General features: G+C 37.4%; 1 protein-coding gene across 1 annotated transcript; it reads left to right on the top strand.

Annotated features, from left to right (window-relative positions):
- The first annotated feature begins 1,451 nt into the window (after positions 1 to 1,451).
- On the top strand, positions 1,452 to 14,536 carry lrrn1 (leucine rich repeat neuronal 1). Its single transcript, XM_073851643.1, has 2 exons — positions 1,452 to 1,983; positions 11,376 to 14,536. Exon 2 carries the CDS (start codon positions 11,611 to 11,613, stop codon positions 13,762 to 13,764), a length of 2,154 nt encoding a protein of 717 aa, XP_073707744.1. The 5' UTR covers positions 1,452 to 1,983; positions 11,376 to 11,610; the 3' UTR covers positions 13,765 to 14,536.
- The last annotated feature ends 10,338 nt before the right edge of the window (positions 14,537 to 24,874 follow it).

Raw genomic sequence — 24,874 nt, 5'->3', positions numbered from 1 at the left:
AACCTAATAGTCACGCTCATTCGGTTACCACATAAAAGGTGTTGTTTTTCTATTTATTCCTAGATTATTCATGGTACTTTTTTCCTAAACTGTTCTAAGATAAAGGTTTAGTCATGTGGGTGCACATGTTTGATCTTCACCATCTTATCACAATGCAAATGCTCCTATATAGCGTTTCTATACCTGCCAGCTAAGGCCTTCAGGGCAGTGGTGACCTCAAAAAGTTTCCCTGTTTTATCTGCACCCACACACACACACACACACACACACACAAACACTGACAGCACTCCATCTGTCTGTATCTCTCAATGGGGATAAAGCATACCATGGGGGAGGCAATGCAGAAGCTGTATTCTCCGCTTGCCTCCCGTTCTACACTTAGATGTGAAGGTGACTCAGAAAAGACACCTACGCATCCATCCACTGGTTTAAACTCATTGACTCTCTGGGTAATTGTGGTATCTAAATACAGTAGAGATCAGATGATGTTCAATCAGACATGCCTTTGAAAATTAGGTTGTAGCATTTTTGTTAACACTTTACATTAAGGTCCCATTAGTTAATGCATTAACTAACAATGAGCAATACATTTGTTATAGCAAGGTCTCAAAATCATATAGTCATTGTTAGAAATTTGCATTGTTGGAAAATGCTGAAAAACCAAAGAATTTGTGAGACCTTAAGGATTTTTCTGAAGAACTGTGGGCAGTTTAAGTATTCAGGATAAAAAAAGGACTCGTGAACTATCACAAAAAAAAAAAAAAAAAAAAGGTCATTTTTATAAATTCAACTAAGAAATGTCTTATTCAGGTCAGTACTAAATAAAAAATATGCATTTTGTAAGCTCCCTCTTCTGCAAGTGTATGTAAACTTTTGACTTCAACTGTAAATCTTTCAAAAGTAAATTGGAAATGATTCGCCTTTTACTGCAAGATGTTTTTTTCCTCTTATCAAGTGTGTGCTTTATTTGAGTAGACTAATTAACAGGCGAATAAATTAGCTCTGAAATATGTTTTCATCCACCACAGGTCTCCTGAGATTTTTGAAAAAATATTTATTTAGGTATTTTTGGCATATTATGTAGAGCAAAAAGTTTCATAACACCTATTCCCCATACACACACACACACACACACACACACACACACACACACACACACACAAATGAATTTAATTGCCATTTTTAAATGTTTTCAGTTTATAAGATATTAAATGTATTCTTTGTTTTAAAACAGGAAATTTCGTCTGAAAATTTGTAACCTAGACAATGCACAAGGATGGATGGATTAGGAAAAACTTTCCGCAAAGTGAGGCATGGAACAAAGGGACATTGTCTCATTGTAAATCTTTGGTGAGTGGGACACCATGCAGAGTCCTCCATCACTACGTCAAAGAGGAGGAGGGAGTCAGTTGAAGACGTTCTCATAAGAGAATATCAGCTCCTTAGCATTTCAGCTTCCACGCCCCGCGTTATCCCCACCGCGCTCCCCCAGCGCCCGCCTTTGTTCGCATCACAACAATCCCTGAACAGATGGTGCTCTGCTTGGGAATCGAGTGACAGCCACCGGCTAGCAACCAATCGCCTGCTCGGGAATCAGCTGACTCGCCTGGACAGCGCCAGGTGCTGTCATCATATTTTCCTTGGCGACGCAGCACGGGCTCCACAGTAACACGGAGACACGGCGGATGGGAGCCAGTCAGCGGATTCCCGTTGCAAGGATCCATGCAAGACCTGACCATGCGCTTGGCGAAGGTTGCACATGCATTTTCGCGGAGTGGATGTAACGAAACGATGCCGCTGTAAAGCAGTTCATTCACGGAACTTACGAGCGTCGTGATGGTTTATATTATCTATGGATTTTCTTTCAGTGCTCATTCGCAAGGACATAGTTACTGTATCTAGATACTGTAAGTGCATCAAGCAGTCAGCGCGGAGGGAGGACTTCAATGCCATTCGGGACGTGTAGACTGGCAAACCAAAGAGGTATGTTCAGATAGATAGTGAAGCATCCATATTCCTAACTATTCTCTTTATGCACGCACATGCATCTGTGCATGTTAAACCAGAACCACAGGCAACTAAACAGGTTCCATCATGCGCAACTGTTTTTATTTGAAATAAAAACCGAAGCTACTTGCAAAACCTTTGTTTGTAAGAATGAGCTGTGGTTTTAAAGTTAGTCACCCAAAAATGTTTCCTTCATGTAAACTGAAAATAGATGCTATGTTGCTTTTTTAGGCTTCTCTTCTATGGATTAGATGTATGGCAAGCCGCATTTGCATTTATTCCTTAATCTACTGTTTTTCATATTAATACTTTAAAAAAAATACTTATTTTTAAATAATACTACAATAAGTAATTAGTATTTTAGTTTTTTTTTTAATTATGAAGCTATTTAGTATTGACTGTTATTTTCTTCAGTTTCACTAGCAGTTGTTAGCTACTAGTAGGCTACTTATTCATTATAAGATACAACTTTCCTAATAGTTATTTTTCCTAATAGAAAATAGTTCATGCATCGAATTAAGTTGCAAAGTTTTGCAAACTACAACAAACACTGGATTAGTTACTTGTTACTGTGGATAGCTGTCTAGTAGCAAAGAAACAAGTACTATGTATAGAAAAAAATTATAGGCTACTATTCAACTTTGGATAACTTACTAGTAATTAGAACAAAAAAAAAACAGTGCTAAAATATAAAAATAAGTACTAAATATAAAAGTGAGTTTTAAGGAATAATGTTCAAATAGCCTGCCATACGGCGTGATTTACTGCATTTAATAGCAAGGGCGCATCGGCTGTTGCGCTTGAGATGTTCAAGGGCAAAACGTGTTTGATTTTTTATAATTTATGGTTTGTTTATGAGTTTACACAATCTATGTTGTATTTCTCAGAACAATAGGCAGGTAAAAGATAATGCTACAATGTATATGTGTGTGTGTGTGTGTGTGTGTGTGTGTGTATAAGGACTAAGCAGAATGTGATGGGAATGGTAAACGGGCGACTTTCTAAAGATTTATATCAAACGTGAATGTATTCAATGATAAAACAGCGTGCGTGAAGCATTTGATTGCCGTATCAGTTTTACTACTAATTCTACTTGATTATGCCGTTCGCGTTAATTAAATTCTTCACAGTCACTCGTGTGTTATATTTAACCTCCTGAGAGTGATTTTACGCTGTAATTGTGGCGGAAATCGATCCCAAACTTTGATCAGATCCCCTTATTCCTGGCTTACCGCAGGCGCGCGTATGGGGTCTGGTTGGCGATGCAGAAATGTGATTTGCATCTCAATGTCCAGGCACTCCAGCAGATGTTTCGTTGCTTACTCATTCGAAATAAGACGCCACAACTTCTCTAGGAAAGACAATAAACACGGGAAGACGTCTTTTAGTCAGGGAAGGATGTATAATGAGGACTGAGGAGGGGGGTTTGTATTGTCCCTGGGGACGCCACCCCTTGTTGCAGCTGTTGCGTCTGTTGCAGAAGTTGTTTTCTGACATTTGAAGAGAAGCGTCCTCATGAGCAACAACAACGTAAAGAAAATGTCGGGCATATGTTGATGAAGACAATAGTGTAGCCTGCAGGTGGTTACATCTTTTAAAGATCCGTGGAAAAAGGTACAACTTTTTACCCCGTTTTTTTACCCTCCTATACTTTGTTTATTAGAAATGATCATTTATAATATATAACAAAGAACATTTTGTAGAATAAATAAGAACATTATAACATAGGTAACAGTGTAATAAAAACGGTTCTATCAGCATTGTTTTAAACAATAATATAGCTCTTGTAGTCTTTTTAAACAATACTGCATTGTTTAAAATTGATGTCTAAAGTAGCAACTGTGTATTTGTAGCAATACAATGTATGGGTCAAAATTATAAATGTTTCTTTTATGCCAAAAAATCATTAGGATATTAAAGAAAAGATCATGTTCTGTGAAGATATTTGGTAAATTTCCTACCGTAAATATCTAAGCTTAATTTTTGATTAGTAATTTGCATTGCTAAGAACTTAAGGCGATTTTCTCAATATTTTGATTTATATAAACATTTTTTTTTTGCACCCTTAGATTCCAGATTTTCAAATAGTTGTATCTCAGCCTAATATTGTCCTATCCTAACAAACCATACATCAATAAATTTATTTAGCTTTCAGATGATATAAATCTCATTTTCACCAGTCATAATTTGACCATTATGACTGGTTTTGTGGTCCAGGGTCACAGGGTAGTTTATACAATTATTGAAATATTACTATATCAGTTCTACTACACTTAAAAAGCTTTTGTCCATCCAAAACACTAGTGGGTTACCGTGATATTAGACATCAAAGAAGGTTGTATGGTGGTCTGAAGCTGTAAGAGGCATTTTAAGTGTTTTTTCCTATAAATGTGCATGACATTTTGAATTTATCAGTCTGTTTGGATTGGAAGCAACAGTGGTCAGTGTTATAGTGGTGAAAAGAATAAGTCTGGCTTTTGTTTTGGTCACCGAGATAAAGAGTGGAATAGACCAAGCAGCTGTTTGACTAATTATAATAATTTGGTTAAGAAATCACTGTGGCAAAAGATCTGAAAAAAATATAAAAAATATATATATATATACATGTTACTGTCTTACTGTTTTTATAAATGCAAGCATTTTCATAGTTCTGTTTTGTAAATCCATAAATCACCTAATTTAATTTTATGAACATAATGCAATTTTAAAATTATGTAATTAGATATTTATTTTAAACAGCATTTGTATTGTAGAGATTTTAAGCTTATTAGCTAGAAACGAACTTTCTCAGTTCCAAGGATGCAACATTTTTAACCAAATTAATAACTTTCTTTCATATATTAGGGTAAATCTTACACCATGGATCTTTTCTGGAAGATTCAACTTGTTTATGATTCTGTAGGCTATTTAAGGATTTTATATATTGAGGATTTTAGATAATACAAATTCTGGAATCCACTCAGTGATGTTTACAAGTGCAAATGGTTTGAAACACACAGTGCTAAAAAGACCTGAAATGGGACCTTTGGGGCTTCCCGTGCATTTACTTCTCAGCGCTCATCCTTGTGCAGTGACACAGAGGACTCCATTTGATCGGCAATCAATGTTTTTATGCTATTCGCAGTAGTCCCCATCTCTCTGGCACTCTACCACCCATGCCATTACCCCACAGTTCAACCCTGGGCAAAGCTATGATTCACCATGCAATTAATAATACCCCTCAGATTAAGAGTTGGCAAGCGTAGACGGTCTTGAATGCTGGATGTGAAAAGATCTGCTCTCTTGGCCCTTTGCAACGCCTTTTTGATCCAAGAATAAAATTAATTACCATTAATTTCTCACTCACTTTCTGCGAAGGTTTTTAGGAAGTAAGCCCCTCAAGGAGATTAGCAGAGAAAAGACTGGAGTTCGAGACGAGATGGTCATTTTTCAAAGATGACGTTGTAAGCCATTTTAACAGGCCTTTTGGGTTTCTCCTCTTGTTTATTTGGACTTCGTATTGTATGCTGGGAATGTATTTCCAGTGTTTCCTCTGCCTTCACAGAATGTTGTGTGCATATAGAGGCTCAGAAAAGCAAATACAGTTTCCTGGAAATGTATTTTCAGGATATTTTAAGTCCTGTAGGCTGTGAGAAACAGATCAACACAATCAGCCCTCTTCATATCTGTAGCAACAACAGTTTTATTTTTTTCTGTTGCTATTCATAAGTGGCTTGAATAATCACTGACTCAAATCACAAACAACAAATGACGTGTTCTAATGTTTGTGTGGATCCTTGCAATTAGCTCAGGCTTGTGTACCAATCTAAATACCCTTGTTTCCTATACGAGCATAAACCCATTAGTGTTATTGGTAGTAGTTAAAATATTGATTTTCTGTAAGACTTAAAAATGGCACTCTACTGTGCTCAAGTGAGGCTGCTTATTTAGTAGATAGTTAAAGTTTTTTCATTGTCTAAATATCTTTAGGGTTTGTTTTTACAGCCATTTTGGAAATTTCATTGAGAGATTTGTATGTTTGTAATCACTCAAAGAATTAGTTCATCCAAAAATTAAAATTCTGTCATTAATTACTCACCTTCATACTGTTCCAAACCTGTAAGACCTTTGTTCATCTTCAGAGCACAAATTAAGATATTTTTGAATAAATCTAAGAGCTTTTTGTCCCTACATAGACAGCAAGGGTTCTACCACAGTCGAGGTCCGGAAAGGTACCAAGAACACAAATTAGGATATTTTTGATAAAATCCGAGAGCTCTCTGACCCTTCATAGACAGCATGGGTCCTACCACGGTCAAGGCACAGAAATGTAGTAAGGATGTCTTTAAAATAGTTCATGTGACATCAGTGGCTCAACCGTAATTTTATGAAGCTACAAGAATATTTTCTGTGTGCAAAACCCAAAATAACAACTTTATTCAACAATTTTTTTCTCCTCTGCGTCACCCTAGCGCCATTTCAGAGAGTTGACACATAATTGCGCTTTTTTCTAAGTGTCGTGATACTCTCCAAAATGGCAGTAGGGTGAGGCAGAGAAAACAAAAAGTATTCTCATAGCTTCGTAAAATTACGGTTAAGCCACTGATGTCACATGAACTATTTTAACGACATCTTGACTACGTTTCTGTGCCTTGACCATGGTAGGACCCATGCTGTCTTTGGAGGGTCAGAGAACTCTCGGATTTTATCAAAAATATCTTAATTTGTGTTCCAAAGACGAACAAAGGTCTTACGGTTTTGGAATGACATGAGGGTGAGTAATTAATGACAGAATTTTCATTTTTGTGTGAACTATCCCTTTAAGTTTTTAAAATTAGGGGCATCTAAATCAAGAGCTACTCAGGATCATACTCGAATCTTGGTTTAGCTTTTAGTGTACACTTCAAATAATCTTGCAGGCTTCAAGTGCACATTTTCCTCAAAGAAATAATACTTTGCCAGACACTGGCAGTACTGTGACCCATAGATCAGACGTGTCTTCACTCTGCATCTGTCGGTGATCTGAAATGGCAGGTGTTTCGAATAGGCTTCCGTTGAATTTCACAGTTGTCATTTGTTATCTAAGACTAGGGGAAGTTCAGGATGATGGGCTGGGCAACAGGAAGCAAGCTGGTTGCAGAAGTTCACCTAATGAGGTTGGAATGGCATAAATAGCCATTCATTTGCCTGCAGATCTGGATTCAGATCCTGTTTACTTAGAAAGATGGAATATTTATGAGGATCATCAGGGTGTCCTATTTGTGTGGTCCTTAGGCAAATGGGACTGTGAGAAATATGTTTGTTTTGTTACATCACATTTCTTCCATTTATAATTGCAGCCTGAGCACGGCTTTTACCAAATACCACAATTGAAATGTGAGTAATTCTTTGTTTGTATCAACCTTCTAATGAGGTTTTCATTTTTAATCATCATATTATAATGACCAATATTCTAATTACTTAGAAGAAAATACTTTAAAGAACAAATATAAAGCCTTTTTAGACTTATTTGAATTCCAAAACACTCTGCATCAATATTAGTTTTGTTTAGTAACTTTGCTGCCAAAACATCAATAGAATGCTCACAAAAGACAATAAAATTAAAGTCATTTCTCTGAACTTATCATTATCATTAATTGCTCAAACTCATGTCATTTCATTTTTGTTTTGTTAAAAAAAAGTATTCTCATAATTTTCATAATTTCATAAAATTAAGGTTAAACCACTAATGTCACATGAACTATTTTATCAATGTTCTTACTAACTTTTTGTGACTTGAATGTGTCAGTGGCCTTGCTGTCTATACAAGGACAGAAAGCTCTCGGATTTCATCAAAAACATCCAACCTCATTTAAAGATTAAAACGTACCAGTGGAAACTTTTTAACAAGATGCGAAATGCTTACCAATAAGTACACATCACCGTTGTTTCCAACATAAATAAACACTAGAGGCAGTAAAACAGTGAGAACTTGTAATCGCTGTAATCACAGTTATGATCACAGCTCCATATGTTTCGCTTTCCAGACGTAACAAGCTTGTTCAGTAGCTCAGCTGGCACGGAATTGGACTTAGGATGCAGAATCCTTGGGTATGAATTCTGTGAAAAACATAACTCATGATGAAAGAGCTGAAAGATGGCAGATTGAAAAACAAGCTAAAACGGCATGCTTGCGATTGCGTTTTTACGTCATATTTGCTTTCATTCATACTATAGAGTAGGTTAAGGTGTAGTGCAGATGGTTTTTTATTTTAAAATGTCACGGAGCATTACAGTTATAGCGCCACTCAATTTTCAGGTCAGAACTGAGGTTACATAAAATGTACCATATGTACCTTTTTTCTGTTCTGGGGAAAAAAATGAACACTATTTTAGTGCCACTCAGTAGACATTTTACATTGAATATGTCACGAAACATACATGGCGGTATGTATTTTGCGTCTTGTGAAACGTTCCCATATGTACATTTTTGTCATGGGATTAGGCTTAAGATATCTTAATTTTTGTTCTGAAGTTTAAGGTCTTGAGGGTGAGCAATTAATGACAGAATTTAATTTTTTTTTGGGTGAACTAACCCTTTAACCTAAAAACAGAGCTGAAATTGTGGCTTAATTTTAAGCCCCAATATACAGTCTTAAATGAAATTGTGATCTCTGGATTGCTTTATCCTACTTACTGGAAAGGTTTTGGCCTCCACTTTGGTAAATACTGCTATTAAGTGCTCAATCTGAGATTGACCTCAATATTGATAAAAATGAAACATAATTCATTGCAGGATATATGGGGTGCATTTGATCCATTGTTTACTGAAATAACAAAACACAAAAGTAAAAAAAAAAAATCTGTCATCTTTATCCACCCCAATGCAAGTAAAAAATCAGTTGGATCCACTGAGTCACAGGTTTGGTGGGTTAAAATGATGACAGGTTTTTTATTTTAGGTGAACTGTCCCTTTAAGACATAAAGAAAATTGAGTGTCGTGGAAAGCAAGAATCATGTTCTGGTAAAAAATTACTTAATTAGTTGCTATTCCTGGAAATGATGGAACACTTTAGTCCTTCTATTTTTCTTTCATTTCATTCATCTGCCCTTCTTAAAATTTTACAGATAAGTTTAATCTTTCATCTTAATTACCTTATTAAGATATTTCACACGTCATTGTGTGATATATTGTATTACAACCGAGATAATTAGATAATATATATTTTCACTGTTTCATTATTCTTGTTCAAACCTGCAAGATAAATGGACTAAAATTCTCCCGCTGATAGTTGATTTTGTTGATTTGGCTCTCATCTTAGTAGTTTAGTGCCATTTTCAGTGTGAGGTGTCATTCTGTATCGCATTACGAAATACTTAAAGGATGGCGCTGATAACTTTGATAACACAGGCCAGGTCCCATCTGTGTACTGCGCTCTTTTATGAGAATTGCTGATACTGGCAGTTACAGTCAGCTCTCATTCTAAATTGCCCTGATGCTCCTTTGGCCACAGGGGGGAGATCAGGCCTCTTATTGATTTCCACTCTCACATTAAAGGACTCATTTACACCAGCTGTACCATGTTTCCTCCATTCATTTTCTTGGTAGTATGAGACACAAAATTGTTCAAGCTGTCCAAGCTTGTATTTGTTGGTGGATTCGACTTCACGAGAGACTCCAAAGCTCTGATGTGAACATATTGCTGGCATATGTGGTCTACATATCATGTGGGTGGAATTTTTCAGATCTTGGTTCTTTAAATCTTATGTTTTAAGGATAAGCGCAGCTCAGTTGTTTTGAATCTTGCCGTTAAGAAACATTAACAAGGCTGAGCAACTTTTGTGGAGGAGTATCTGTTCTTAATGTAGGTGGTATTTGGCATGGACTAAATCTCTCTGGCTGGCTGTTTGTGTGATTGAGTCAGCATTAGCACCATATGGGATAGCAGATGCCCCGTTCACTGCTCTGTCAAAGACACAATAACATGCCACCTTTTTGCTTGCGATGAATGCTTAATATGCTTGGTTGTTTCATTCCAAACTTCAAAAGCCCTTCTAGTGTTAAATTATCCACAGTAATCTAGGACAACACATATTTCCTACCGAGTATGTGGAATCAAGTCAAGATTACCTGATTTGATATGGTTCACATTTGCATAATATCTTATTTTAGTGTAGTTTATTTTATATAACTCCCTCAAAGAGAGGTAATACTATAGTATTTAACCTAAATGGAAAACCATTTTGAATCAGGATATGGTAATATCGACAGGAAAGACTATGAATAAATGTACAGAGTCATTTTTACACCTCACTAATGTTCGGTCTTTGTACAATAGCAATTGTGTTTGTGTTTGATCACCTGAGGAATAATATTTCCTTCCTTTTCGGTCACCATTTCTTTCCTCTTTGATCCACCTCTTTAGGCTTGTCAGATTGCAGTAAACAAAAGCCTGCACCTCTGGTTTTCACATTATCTTTATATTCCTATACATGTTGGAAGGTGAATATCTAGCAATTATGGAACTTAATACAGGTATTTGTAACTGTAATGTGACCAATTATTTCTCAAGCTTACCTACTTATGAGAAGTTTCATATTTCTTCTGGACAATGCTTAGCTCATTTAGTCATTTTATGTGGTTAGTCAAGATAAATCTTCTCTTCATAGTTTAACATTTACAGTCAAACCAAAATTTATTCAGAGACCCTCAACATTTCTCATATTATCACAGCTTATTCGCTGTAGTTTAGAAAATGGTAATAAAATATGAAAAGAACTCATTAAACTGTCAGAACAAATTCGTCTTAATAATGTCAGATAACTTTGATTGAAAGGTATGTAATGGATTACAATCAACCAAAATTCAGGCAACTGTTAGTATGACAATATTTACACAACTATCAATACTTTGTTTACCAGTTACCAAGCAATGCTTAATTTTGTTCAGGTGTAAAAAGGTTGCATTAGCAATTAAAAAAATGCTCAAAGTGTAATTTTTGGGTATAATATGTCACAGTTTACTTAGTTTTTCTTTCCTTACTGACATTAACTATATTGTCCTGCACCCACTAGTAAGAAGAAATGTAAAAAAAAAATAATAATAAAATAAAATAGATGGTGTCTGAATAATTTTTGGTTTTAACTGTATAGTGGTAAACAAGTAAAATAGTTGTTTTCATAATGAAATTACAGATTTTTTCAGAAAAGAAAATCAAAAATGTTTTTGGATATTTTACCTAAAAAATAATTAAATACTGTGATTTCTTCATTGTTTTAATCAACACTTTCTGCTTTCATTTCATATATCTTACATGTTTATTAGAATATGCTTATATAACAATTTTTGTTCTAAAGGAATTTTTCCGTTGATTATTATAACAAGCTTTTCTCTGTTTGTCTTTTTCTAGGCCAACTCTCCATTCCAAGGTTCATGCTGTGAGGAAGTTTCAAACTTATATGAGCCCACGGGAGCTCCACCCTTTTAAATCTATCGGAAGCTCTTTGACTCCGCTGTTCAAGCTTTCAGAGGGATAAAAGGGCTATTCTGCAACACTTCTATTGAATGAGAATCTCACCTCACCATCTTTTTGACGCTATAGGAAATCCAGCTCAGATCTGAGAGGATAAACACTTACAGTCAGAATGGCAAGAGGGACTTTGTTTTTTGTTGTGCAGGGCCAGATTTGTTTCTTCCTGCTTCTGGCTTTACTTGGCCTCTCTTCAGTTCAGAGTACAGAATGTCCGCAGCTTTGTGTGTGCGAGATCCGGCCTTGGTTCACACCCCAGTCCACCTACAGAGAAGCCACTACCGTTGATTGCAACGACCTTCACCTTACACGCATCCCCGGGAACCTCTCCGCTGACACGCAGGTGTTGCTTCTGCAAAGTAACTACATTGCCAGAACTAGTGAGGAACTGGAGCAGCTACTGAATCTCACAGAACTCGACCTGTCCCAGAACAACTTCAGCAACATTCGGGATATCGGCCTGACCAATATGTCACAACTCACGACGCTTCACCTGGAGGAAAACCAAATAGTCGAGATGCCTGACTTTAGCTTGCAGGACCTTACCAATCTACAAGAGCTGTACATTAATCACAATCAGATCAGCTTCATCGCACCCAATGCCTTCGCCGGATTGCGTAACCTTCTGAGACTCCATCTGAACTCCAACAGACTCAAGACCATCGACAGTCGCTGGTTTGAATCAACCCCCAACCTGGAGATCCTGATGATTGGCGAAAATCCTGTGGTCGGCATTCTGGATTTGAACTTCAAACCTCTTACCAATTTGAGAAGCCTAGTCCTGGCAGGAATGGAGCTCACTGATATCCCAGGCAATGCATTTGTTGGACTAGACAACCTTGAGAGTCTCTCCTTCTATGATAATAAACTAGTCCGTGTGCCGCAGACTGCCCTGCAGAAGCTTCCAAACCTAAAATTCCTGGATTTGAACAAGAATCCAATACATAAAATTCAAGAAGGCGACTTTAAGAACATGCTAAGGCTGAAAGAACTTGGCATCAACAACATGGGAGAACTCGTGTCCATTGATCGCTTTGCCCTGGATAACCTCCCAGAGCTGACCAAACTCGAAGCCACCAACAACCCCAAGTTTTCTTTTGTGAGCCGTTTAGCATTCCGCGACTTGCCATCACTAGAGAGTCTAATGCTCAATAACAATGCTCTAAACTCGCTCTACCAAGCAACAGCGGAGTCTCTACCCAACCTGAGGGAGATCAGTATCCACAGCAACCCGCTGCGCTGTGACTGTGTAATTCAATGGATGAGCTCAAACAAGACAACCATTCGATTTATGGAGCCTCTTTCCATGTTCTGCGCTATGCCACTTGAGGTTAGAGGTCAGCGTGTGAGAGACGTACTTTCTCACGAGTCTTCAGGCCAGTGTCTGCCGATGATCTCTCACGACACGTTCCCCAATCACCTCAACCTAGACATCGGGATGACGGTAGACCTTGACTGTCGTGCTATGGCTGAACCTGAACCGGAAATATACTGGGTAACCCCATCTGGTAACAAAGTCATGCTGGATACTGTATCTGAGAAATACCAACTCAACAGTGCAGGAACTCTTCACATCTCCCACATTCAGGTGGATGACTCTGGGCATTACACCTGTGTGGCTCAGAATACAGAAGGAGCCGACACTCGGGTGACTGCCATTCGAGTAAATGGGACGCTTCTGGATAGCACCCAGCTTATGAAGATCTATGTGAAACACACAGAGTCCCATTCTATTTTAGTATCCTGGAAAGTGAACTCCAACGTCATGACGTCCAATCTGAAGTGGTCGTCCGCCACCATGAAAATAGACAACCCTCACATCACCTATACGGCTAAAGTTCCTGTAGATGTTCATGAGTACAACCTCACACACCTTCAGCCAGCCACTGAGTATGAGGTCTGTCTCTCTGTTTCCAATATCCACCAGCAGACCCAGAAGTCATGCGTTAATGTCACGACCAAGCACGCTACATTTGCGGTGGAGATCTCTGAGCAAGGCACCAATACGGCTCTGGCGGCAGTCATGGGCACTATACTGGCCATCATCAGCCTGGGCTCAATCACGGTGTACATTGCAAAGAGATGGAAGAGGAAGAACTACCACCACTCCTTAAAGAAGTACATGCAGAAAACCTCCTCCATCCCTCTCAATGAACTGTATCCTCCACTTATTAACTTGTGGGAGGCAGACAGTGAAAAAGACAAGGATGGTTCTTCAGACAGTAAGCCGACGCAGGTGGACACAACAAGAAGTTACTACATGTGGTGAACCTTACCAGACATTTTTTCTTCTTTAGAGCACAAAGACACATCTTTGCTTATTTGTGCGTAAAAGACTTGGATTTCCTTTTTTCTGCTTTGCTTTACTGCAAGCGACTATTCAGACTGATATCTCTGACTTTTTCGTAGAGTGTATTGCCTTTTCCTCTTCTTTGACTTTCAATATGGCAGCTTTGTTTAGCTTCCGAGACATGTTAGTAGCTGTGCTTTTTCTTTTTTGTTCATTATATTTTGATAGCACAGCATAGATAATGTCAAGGACTGACTTTGGGTCGATTGATGCTGTAGCACTGTATCTGATCCGATATTGATACGTCTTTGGCAGTATTCATAGAGAATGCATTGTTTCTTTCTCTCTTTCGTAAGACAGTTTAACTGTTGTGCACTGAAATATATTAACAATTTTGTCTTTGGACTCCAGTGTAAGCTGACAAGGTGAGTTTAGACTTGATACACTGTCTATTGAAAAACGTTAGCAATTGTTCTGTAATGTTGTATCAACTATAATTTGAACATTTTGGATTTTCTCAAAAGTAATTTTTTGATTTAGAAGTTAACTTTGCAGATTAAAGAATTGTAAACCAGCAATAGAAATGTGAATGTTACATAATTAGTTAGTAGAAAATGCTTTTTTAATTACTCAGATTCTTCTTTTTTAATTGGGTAGAATCTGTTAATCACTTAATTTTGTTGTAATTTACACATGCAAAATATGTTGCATATTACAGCGCAAACGAAAATAAAATACAGTTTTGTTCAGATATTTTTTATACAATGATTTTCAAGTCGAGTGTCATTATTCTGATTTCCTATTCTGTCTTTTGTCCCCCTTTTCATTTTAGTAAATCAGTGACTTATTTTGGTCTTAATGTGCTAGTGTTAGTGAAGTAAAGCACAGCATAATACAAAAGATCTCTATTACAAATCCTTAACAACGATAGGGTCAAAGAATGCAATTACAAAAAGTATGATTAAAGTCTGTCTTCTTTCTACCTTCAGTTATTGCCACCAAACCCTCAAGGGCAAATTATCCATCAAAGCACCCATTAAATTATCTGAAATTTTAATAAATTATTTAATCACAGGTTTTTTGTCTGTGTGTGTGTGGTTCAGGTATACCCTACGTTATTAGGACAAAAAGTCCCCAGAAAAATGGCGATATCCAAAATCGTTGTCCTTGTGGGGACATTTTTGGTCCCCATGAGGAAACAAGCATATAAACCATACAAAATTAAGTTTTTCGAAAATCTAAAAATGTAGAACGTTTCCTGTGAAGGGTAGGTTTAGGTGTGGGGTTAGTGTAAGGGGGTAGAGAATACAGTTTGCACAGTATAAAAACCATGGAATGCTCCTGTTACACATGGAAACCCAATGTGTGTGTGTGTGTGTGTGTGTGTGTGTGTGTGTGTGTGTGTGTACCTGGTATTCATCACGTTGTGGGGACCAAATGTCCCCACAAGGATAGGAATACCAGTAGATATTGACCTTGTGGGGACATTTCTCAGGTCCCCATGAGGAAACAGGCTTATAAATCATGCACAATGAGTTTTTTTAGGAAGTAAAAGTATGCACAATCTCCTGTGAGGGCTAGGTTTAGGTGTAGGGTAGGTGTAGGGCGATAGAAAATACAGTTTGTACAGTATAAAAACCATTACGCCTATGGAATGTCCCCATAAAACATGTAAACCCAACATGTGTGTGTGTGTGTGTGTGTGTGTGTGTGTGTGTGTGTGTGTGTGTGTGTGTGTGTGTGTGTGAGTGAGTGATTTATGTTAATAAAAATATTTTACTTTATTGGTATTTTATGTGCAAAGTTTCTGGCCACATGTTGCAGTATAGAGCCAGAAAATCACAGAAGAAAAGAGTAAATGAACCAAAACCAAAGAAGGTTGTGATTAGGCGTAATGTGGATAATTAACCAGTCTCCACTGGCACATTTAGCCCAGAGTGTTCAGCTTGGTTTTAATCAGCCAAATGCTAGGTCTCTTGCTAATATCAAACATTCACAGGCATCACTATCTGAATTGCCAACGGAGGGTCATGAATCCAAAGAATTCCCCAAAACAACATTAAAGGGGTATATTGAGCCTCTGAACCATCGCTCATGTCTGCTGCTTGATTGCCTATTTGCCATTCAGTAGCCTTCCAATGGGAAATTATGACTGCATCCATTAATTTTAATATCTGTCTTTGTCTGGGAGAATCCTCCTATTGGTTTGTCTTAATAATCTGCTCATAGCTAAAATGTCTTTGTTTCATATACAGAATTTTAAGAAAACATGAAATCTCGGATCAGAAAAATGCGAAAATTACTGGAATTAAAATGAAAATTAATAAGCCTTAGAAAGTGAATGTTTGAATGTGAAAAAAAGTCATAAATCTGGCCTAGAGACTAGGAACTGATGCAATCAGTTTTATATACTAATGAATATAATTATGTGGATGGGAAATCCCATCTTTTATCTGTATTCTCTGACTAAGAAGGCATTTTCTGGAAATGTCTTAAATCAGTGAAATAAGACTCTCATCTTTGGTTCCAAGGATCACATTTGAGCATGAATGAACTCTCTACAAAACATTAGTTTGATAGAATACCTTATTACAATGGTCTCTGGAAAAGGCTGCTTGATTCTGGTTGTTCATTCATGCGGCCAAGCGATAATATTTCCTAATATTCATTATCTAAATTTGCCTATAAAAACCCCTCTTCCGGGCAAGTGAAACCAGTTCTACTTTGACATCTCTTCCAACTGCTCCATGTTGTGTTTTAAGTATCGACTGTTGTGAAATTGACCTCATCTGACTTATTAATGTTAGCCTGCTGTCTTTTTGCATAGACAATTGTTTCATACACACTGTAATAGATGTTTTTTTCTTAGTGAAAACTTTAAAATGATATACTGGTAAGATTATACAATTATTTAAATGGATTAATTCAACTATCAGGTATAAAAGAGGCTATACTGCTCTTACAGTTTCTCATAATTTCCTTGTGGCCAAAGAAACTTTTATCAGCAATTACCAGTTCATTTCATCTCCGAGAGAAAATTGCGTCTTTCTAATGAAGCTCTTTTCCCACTTCAGGGACCTAACCTATACCACTTTCATGGGCCAAGACTGAAAGATTGCTAGAGACTCAGTGGGGTGAGCCAGGTGAAAAGGACTCTGAGGAATAATTAAGAATCACCCACACACAGAGCTAAGGATTTGCCAAAGAATTAAACTGGAGGAGGTTCCTCCTTGGGCTGTTCAGGTATTTAATTGCTTTCTGTCAGCTACCCCTGACTTCATGCCAAGTGCTCTCATACTGACAGGATGTAATGCAATGCAATAGACTTAAAGGGATAGTTTTCGCAAAAATGAAAATTCTGTCAATAATTACTCACCCTCATGTCACTCCAAACTCCTAAGACCTTTGTTCATCTTCGGAACACAAATTAAGATATTTTAGATGAAATTCGAGAGCTTGCATAAACAGAAACGGTACTTCCACGTTCAAAGCCCAAAAAGGTAGTAAGGGCATTGTTAAAATAGTCCTTGTGATATAAGTGGTTTAACCATATGAAGCTACGAGAATGTGCCTTGGTACCAGCAGTTTCTGACTGGAAATGATTTTAAAGTAAAACCCACACACCATATTTGTTTCAGTGTAAGTGTTAACCCAAAGGCTTTGCTTCAATGTGGACTATCATCAGGTCTAGACAGAAAACATCTAATTGACAGGTCATCCAGACTGCTGCTCCTCAGTGTTGACAAAAGGGGAAGATGTTTCTAAAACAGCTGAGGCTGTGAAATCTCCCCAGGGAATCCCTTATTGATCTGACACAACTGCATCGATTTTGTTTTTAAAAGGCCAATTTGAAGAGACACAAGTGGAGCATTATATTGGCTGTGTTTTGAATATTAGCTGAACGAATTCAGATGACCACTTTTGTATTGAAATCATGTTGGTTACCAATTCTCTAATTTACTAATCTCCTCTGCTGTGATTGTGTTAATAATCAAAGTATACTTCTATAATATCACATAATATCTAATTACGATGAAGATATCTCAAGCATTGCATTACGAATGAGGTGTGTGGATAAAATGCATTGTATCTGCATTCCCATCATGGTAATAGCCATAGAGATAGGTCATCGCAGTCACAGCTGTTGGTTAAGGAGCATAAGAGATGGTTCACTGGAGCTGGAATGAATTAAATGACCTTTCATGCTCCTCCAACTAGATTTTTCCATTAGAACATCTCCATTTATTGTACCCAGCCTGCTGTCTGCTGGGATCTCTTAAGTAAATTGGCTCATAAATGAAGATAGCTATTTGCCTGAGGTGGAGCTACCAGCAAGTGTTCTCTGTTGAGTGTAGATTGTTGCCACTGCTTTAAGTTTATAAAAGGTGGTTTATATATTTTAAGGTGGAAGGATATTGGCTTTTGTAAATATTAAAAGAGTGTCCATCCTGCAGTGGATGTTGTCAACATTTGAAACATTTGAAATTATCAGGAAAAAAATTTCCTGATCATTTACTCACCCCAGTGTCATCCAAGATGTTCATGTCTTTCTGCCTTTTGTCACAAAAAAAAAAAAAAAAGATTTTTGAGGAAAACATTCCAGGATTTTTCTATATATAGTGGACTTCAATGAGAGCTAATGGGTTGAAGGTCCAAACTGCAGTTTCAATGCAGCTTGAAAGGGCTCTACACAATCCCAGCCTAAGAATCAGGGTCTTATCGAGCGGAACGATCAGTCATTTTCTTAAAACAATCATAAAACAACATTTGTATACTTTTTAACCACAAATGCTTGTCTTGCACCAGCCTGACCTGAAAATGATGTTGAACAATTTCGAAGTTGGAGGAGAAAATTTGAGTTTTTCGCCCTACTACCTTTTTGAACTGAAGAACACAGATGAAGAACTAACCGTACGTGACCTTTCCAACATGATTACATAATGTGTGAATAGTGCAAGGCAAGCATTTGTGGTTAAAAAGTATTTACATTGTAATTTTTTTTTTTTTTAAATGACAGCGTTTCGCTAGATAAGACCCTTGTTCCTCATCTGGGATCATGTAGAGCCCTTTGAAGCTGCATTGAAATGCCAATTTGCACCTTTAACACATTGGCCACCATTCAAGTCCACTATATGGAGAAAAATCCTGGAATGTTTTCCTCAAAAAACTACATTTCTTTTCACCTGAAGACAGAAAGAATATCTGGAGGTGAGTAAATTATCAGGAAATTTTTATTCTGCAAGGGAACTTATACTTTAATTAGGTAATCACTGAATGTAATTAATTGAATCATCGGAAGCATATTTGAATCAGATGATCAGATCAGTATTAAAAGACCAGTATTCTACAGCGATGGCTGCAGTTGCTCTTTACAGTCAATCTTTTATTCTGCAGACGTGCTGAAATTCAGTCTGCAGGAATCTGCTGTGTGTCCCCTCCCGGCGGTCCTGTTTCTGCGGCAACCCGCCATTTCTCTACCTGCCAAAACTGGCAGTGGCGTCTGTGAGATGCCTCCAGGCACTTAGACAGAAATATCACTGACAAGGTCAACTCCCTGCAGGCAAAGAGCTGCAAAAAACACCTTGTAGCCTCTCAGAGGTGTAAAAAAAAGTCTTCAGTGTGAAGCGACTGAATATTGATGGCAAATTAACCATGATAGCATCTGCCCTAATCCATTCTGCATGCTTCCGAAAAGAAATCTGACATGCACCACAGTGTTTTATGTGAATATTGTCATGCCTATTCAAACTGATTTTTGCGCCTAAGCAACTTACAGAAAACTGCATCATGTTGTGTTTTTTTAGACTATATTAGGGAAAAATGCTTGACTTACTGAAGGTGTTGCAGACTATTCTTGTTCCACCATCTCTCTACGCTAGATCTGTGTCAGTTCCAGAAAATTGGTAATCAACACCCAATTATCACCTAAGAATATAGATAGAATAAAAATGATACATTTCTCAAATAGGCAACAGTTAAAATCACATTACTGAAAATGTTTCATCTTATAAAGCAGCCATTATGCACAACTTGAAGATACTGTTTAAGAACTGTGGGTTGACCGGCTCAAACTAAATCCGAGAGAAGCTTTAGTGACCTCCCTTGTGCCATGGATCACAGTAAGACTAACACTGCTCATCAAGCTAGCCCATAGCCGCCACCTCTAGCTGTGAGAAATTAATCAAAATTTAATCTCCCCTCACAGTGTGTGGGAAGCCAAGCCTCTGTGCATTGCCTGACATCTTCAATTTGGCTTACGAAAATAAAAATACTCTTGAAAGCAGCCATGAATCTACTTTATACCTTTATGGAAACTGGTCATTTGGGTGAAAATGTTCTGGCATTGTGAATGTAGCTGGAACATAATGATCATTCTGTCTAATAATATACTTTGTTTTGTACAGCTTATTTGTTTAAATTATCTGAAGCGATGTCCTCAAAAATGACTAGCGTTTTAAATAGAACCCTGTCTTTTTTCCAAATGATGAAACTGTCCTACTTTGAAAAAAGGCTTGTTTACCAAGCCAATCACCCACACGGTCGCACACAGCAGCCATTTTTAGACCTCAATTAATCTTTTTTGAGGGCTTCTGAGTGGGGAAAAATAGTGCACTTTCAATTCCCTTTTAAGTTTACAGGTACTGCAGCTCCTGCATTGTAAACACTTAAATGGGTTATTAGCGTTAAGTGCCATAAATATAAATAGTAAGTGGTTTCATTTTGTGGCCTATTAAACAGCTGTGTGCTTGTATGTCTCCTTGCTGGACAAAGAAATATCATTCTTAATAAAGCATAGAAGGTTTGTGCACTTTAAATTTGCATAAAATAGCAAGATGTCCTGCAAAATGAGAACATTTAAGAAACTGCTTTGTATTTTATAGGATTGTAGAATGTATTATGTTCATTAAAAGCTGCATTACCTGTTTTCCTGTCTGCTTAGATGATTTTAAATATTAAAGTTCAGAGAATTGTTTCTAAACACATTATAAATGTTAGAAATGTATTGCTGAAAACAGTTACAAAGACTATGAACTATGTCAGTGGTTTGCCCTCTCAATGGAGAGTAACTGTCATTACTGTTAGTTACAACAGCCTACAGTTTGCTAGCAAGCTATGCCTTCCTCACTTCAAGCATATTACCTGGTTGCGGTCATTCACAAAACAGCTTGATTGTCTATTCAGGTTGAATCGGGATTTGACATTTGGGAAAGGCGGGAACTTTTTGGCGAGGGGGCGTGGTTTCGTCGACAGCGGATGCCCCTAGCGTTTGATGGCAGAGAAAGCTGCATATTTTTTCAAGATTTTGAAAACTTATTTTATTTACTTGGCGTTTTTTTATCATACAAATTTGGCTGGGTGGTTTATTACATATTTCTGCAGTGTAACAAAATCTGAACACATTAAAGGTGCAGTGTGTAGATTTTTGCGGCATCTAGCGGTTAAGTTTTGAATTGCAACCTGATTGCAACCAACGGCTCCGTCCACCGCTCACCCCTCCCTTTACAGAAACTACGGCAACCGACACGCGATTAAGATGTCGTCGTTTCAGACAGCAAAGAATAATGAAGTTTCTTTTAAAACGTAAATAAGAGAATTATATTTACTTGATAATTCAATAAAACGATGTTATTGTGAATATTGCAGTTACATGTTCATCATTGTGTCAGTGTTTTTTCCCAAGAACAGCAGTGATGAAACGCGATCTGTAGAGCAGTTTGTCCGTTCAGGGCTACAGTAGAAACATAACGGCGGCTTCCATGTGGGGGGACCCGCGGTGTATGTAGATATAAACTGGTAATTGTAAGGTAATAAAAACATAATGGTTAATTAAGTAAGGTCTTTATTCACCCCTGAAAACATAGTTATGTATATGATATTGCATTTCTGTCTAGAGATAATCTTAAATATTACACACTGCACCTTTAAATATTGCTTCATGCAGACATTAGGCTAAATGTTAACTTGTTTACATTTATATCTAAAAAAAAAAAAAAGATCTTCATTTGCTAGGAAGCTTTGCCTTTGTTGCGTAAATGCATATTACTTGGTTGCGATCATTTACAAAACAGTTTGGTCATCTATTTACATTGTAGTGGAATTTGACAGTTGGGAGAGGTGCTGCAACTTTCCCGCGAGTGGGCGTGGTTTCGGCGCTGACCGCGGACACGCCTCCAGCGTTTAAAAGCTTGTTGTTGTTTTTTCAAGATTTAGCGCACTTATTTACTTGCCGTTTTTTATCATTTAAATTTGACTGGGTGGTTAATAACATTTTTTTTTTGTGGTGTAACAAACTTAGAACACATTAAATATTGCTTTACAGAGACATGAATAGGCCATAGATATATATACGTAGATGCCTCATTAGCGACTGTTTCTATGGGCCTTTATACATAAGCCGTCCACCATTTTGCAGCGGTCCACTTGACGTCATTTACCCATAGATCTATGTAAATCACCATAGTAATCACTGAATATTCGAAATGCCACAGTCCTGCACGGCCGTTGGTCTGCGAACCTACAGTATGGTAAATGACATCATTATATCCCAAAAAATTCTGCATTTGCTAGCAAGCTGTGCCTTAATCACGTAAATGCATATTACCTGGTTGTGATCATTTACAAAACAGCTCAGTCATCTATTCAGTTTGTAGTGGGATTTGACAGTTGGGAGAGGCGGCAACTTTCCCACGAGTGGGCGTGGTTTCGGTGCAGCCAGCAGACACGCCCCCAGCGTTTGAGAGACGGGAATACTGCTTATTTTTTCAAGATTTTGATAACTTATTTTATTTACTTGTCGGTTTTATTTATCATTCAAATATGGCTGGGTGGTTAATACTAATAATATTAAATATTGCTTTACACAGATAATAATTAATAATAATTAATAAACTAAATGTTATCTTGTTTACATTCATATAAAAAAAATCTTCATTTAACCTAATTTTCGAGCATGAAAGATTTACTTTGAGCTTCTGAGTGTTTTGTAAGGATCTAGAGCTTTCAGTTTTTGTTGTTTAAAGCTTCTTCTTTTTTTGAGACTGAGACAGTGGCAGAGAGATGGAGCGAGGGACTTCTCTAACCCATGTGTCAACGTAACCTACGATGAAAGGGTGAGGATGAAAGGGTGGGTTTGGTATTACTCAACAGCGGACACTGACTGTGAGAGTTTCATCTTTACAGAGTGATGTTTATTCTGTTGCAGTGGGACTTCACACTCACACTGTGGACCTCCATGACTTCCTGCAGAGAGTGCACCTGTCCTTCTCTCTCTCATTCTTTCTGTCTCATCATGACAGTCCATCTGTGCTTTGTACCTAACAACACCCTTCAACTGTGAGTATATTCACAGTACGGCACAGTCGTGAGTGCCTGTATAGCTCTATTTATAGTTGTATAAATAGTTATATAAAAGCATATATATTTCATTGAATTGGCTATATCACTCTCTCCTCTCCACCTGTAGCTGGTGTGTGGTGAGCACACTGGCGCCGTTGTACTGTGGCTGCCATCGCATCATCCAAGTGGATGCCGCATACTGGTGGTGGTTGAGGAGAGATCCCCCATATGACTGTAAAGCACTTTGGGTGTACGGCAATACACAATTAAAGCGCTATATAAAATGTATACAAAATACATGTTATTTCTTTATTTAGTACTGACATGAATAAGATATTGTACATAAAAGAGTGCATTGCTTTTTCTTCCGAAGCATCAGTGAACGTTTCAACCTTCTGTAATAGTTGCATATGAGTCCCTCAGTTGTCTCCTCAGTGTGAAAAGATGGATCTCAAAATCACACAGTCATTGTTGGAAAGGGTTTAAATACACACACAAAAAAAAAAAAAAAATCGCAAAGAACTTGTGGGACCTAAAGGATTTTTCTGAAGAACAGTAGGCAATTTAACTGTTCAGGACAAACAAGGGACTCATGAACAACTATCACTAAAAAAAAAGAAAAAACAGGTGTGTATGTCATCCAACAATATATTTATGTACTATTTAAAATTCTAAAGACTATTTATTTATTTATTTATTTATTTATTTATTATTACTTTCTAAATATTTACACACAAGTATGGGTTTAGTTTTTCTTTTTTGCAAGAACTGTATATTTTTATTCAGCAAGGATGCATTAAATTGATCAAATGATTCTGGAGAACTAAATCAGCATATTAGAATGATTTCTGAAGGATCATTTGATGTTGAAGACTGAAGTAATAACTTCTGAAAATTCAGCTTTGCCATCACAGGAATAATATTTCATACTGCTGTTTTTACTGTCAAATAAATACAGCCTATCAGCCTAACTTTTTTATATGCTATCTGCCGATCTTTTTTTATATTTTAACGTTTCATTCCTGTGAATTCCTTTGGATGTTTCAAGCTGTGATGATGAAGTGGATGATCTAGGTTAAAAATAAATGTGAGAAGCAAAATCTCACAGACATCTTCAGCAAAAATATTCCAGTATTGTTAATTATCTGTTAAATGTATGAATTGTATGCTGTGATTTTGCACTAGAAGAGATTTCTCTTAGGACCTAATTAACAGTTTCAATTGGCTTGCGGTGTGTTTTTAGTTTCCCAGCCAGTACTCTGAGATTAATCAGGCATTTGTCTGTACTCTACCCCGATACAGCTCAAGCCCATTTTTACATTTCAAATGAGAGAAAATAAGCATTTGAGACTTTCTGAACCATGTTTATTTGATGCATTCATGCTGAATTTGATCACGTCACAAGCAAAATATTTCTTTTTTTAACACCAGACCTGCACATAATGAGCATTAAGTGAGTTGCTTAGCTGGAACAGATGCTTCTTGACTTTCCCTCAGCTTTGACATTTGAAGACAGCTCTGATGAATGGATGCAGCCTGTAAGAGCACAGATGATCTGACCATGGCAGCTTCTCACTTCCTGCTCAAATGAGACGATGTGGTGTCTGTGGTATCTGTGGAACAACTTGATTATTGGATGGAGGGAACCTCTGGCCCTTATCAGGTATCCCTGGACAATAAAAGTGAGACATTACAGAGAAATGCCATCAATCCTCACCTCTCGCTTCCAGCCGTCCCTCTCCACCACAAGTAG

This window comes from Garra rufa, chromosome 12 (genome assembly GCF_049309525.1).
Source record: "Garra rufa chromosome 12, GarRuf1.0, whole genome shotgun sequence".
Lineage (NCBI taxonomy): Eukaryota > Metazoa > Chordata > Actinopteri > Cypriniformes > Cyprinidae > Garra > Garra rufa.
This window is presented reverse-complemented; position numbering and strand designations above follow the sequence as displayed.

Coding starts and splice junctions, on each gene's coding strand:
- lrrn1 (XM_073851643.1), top strand. CDS start 11,611: ATGGCAAGAGGGACTTTGTTTTTTGTTGTGCAGGGCCAGATTTGTTTC.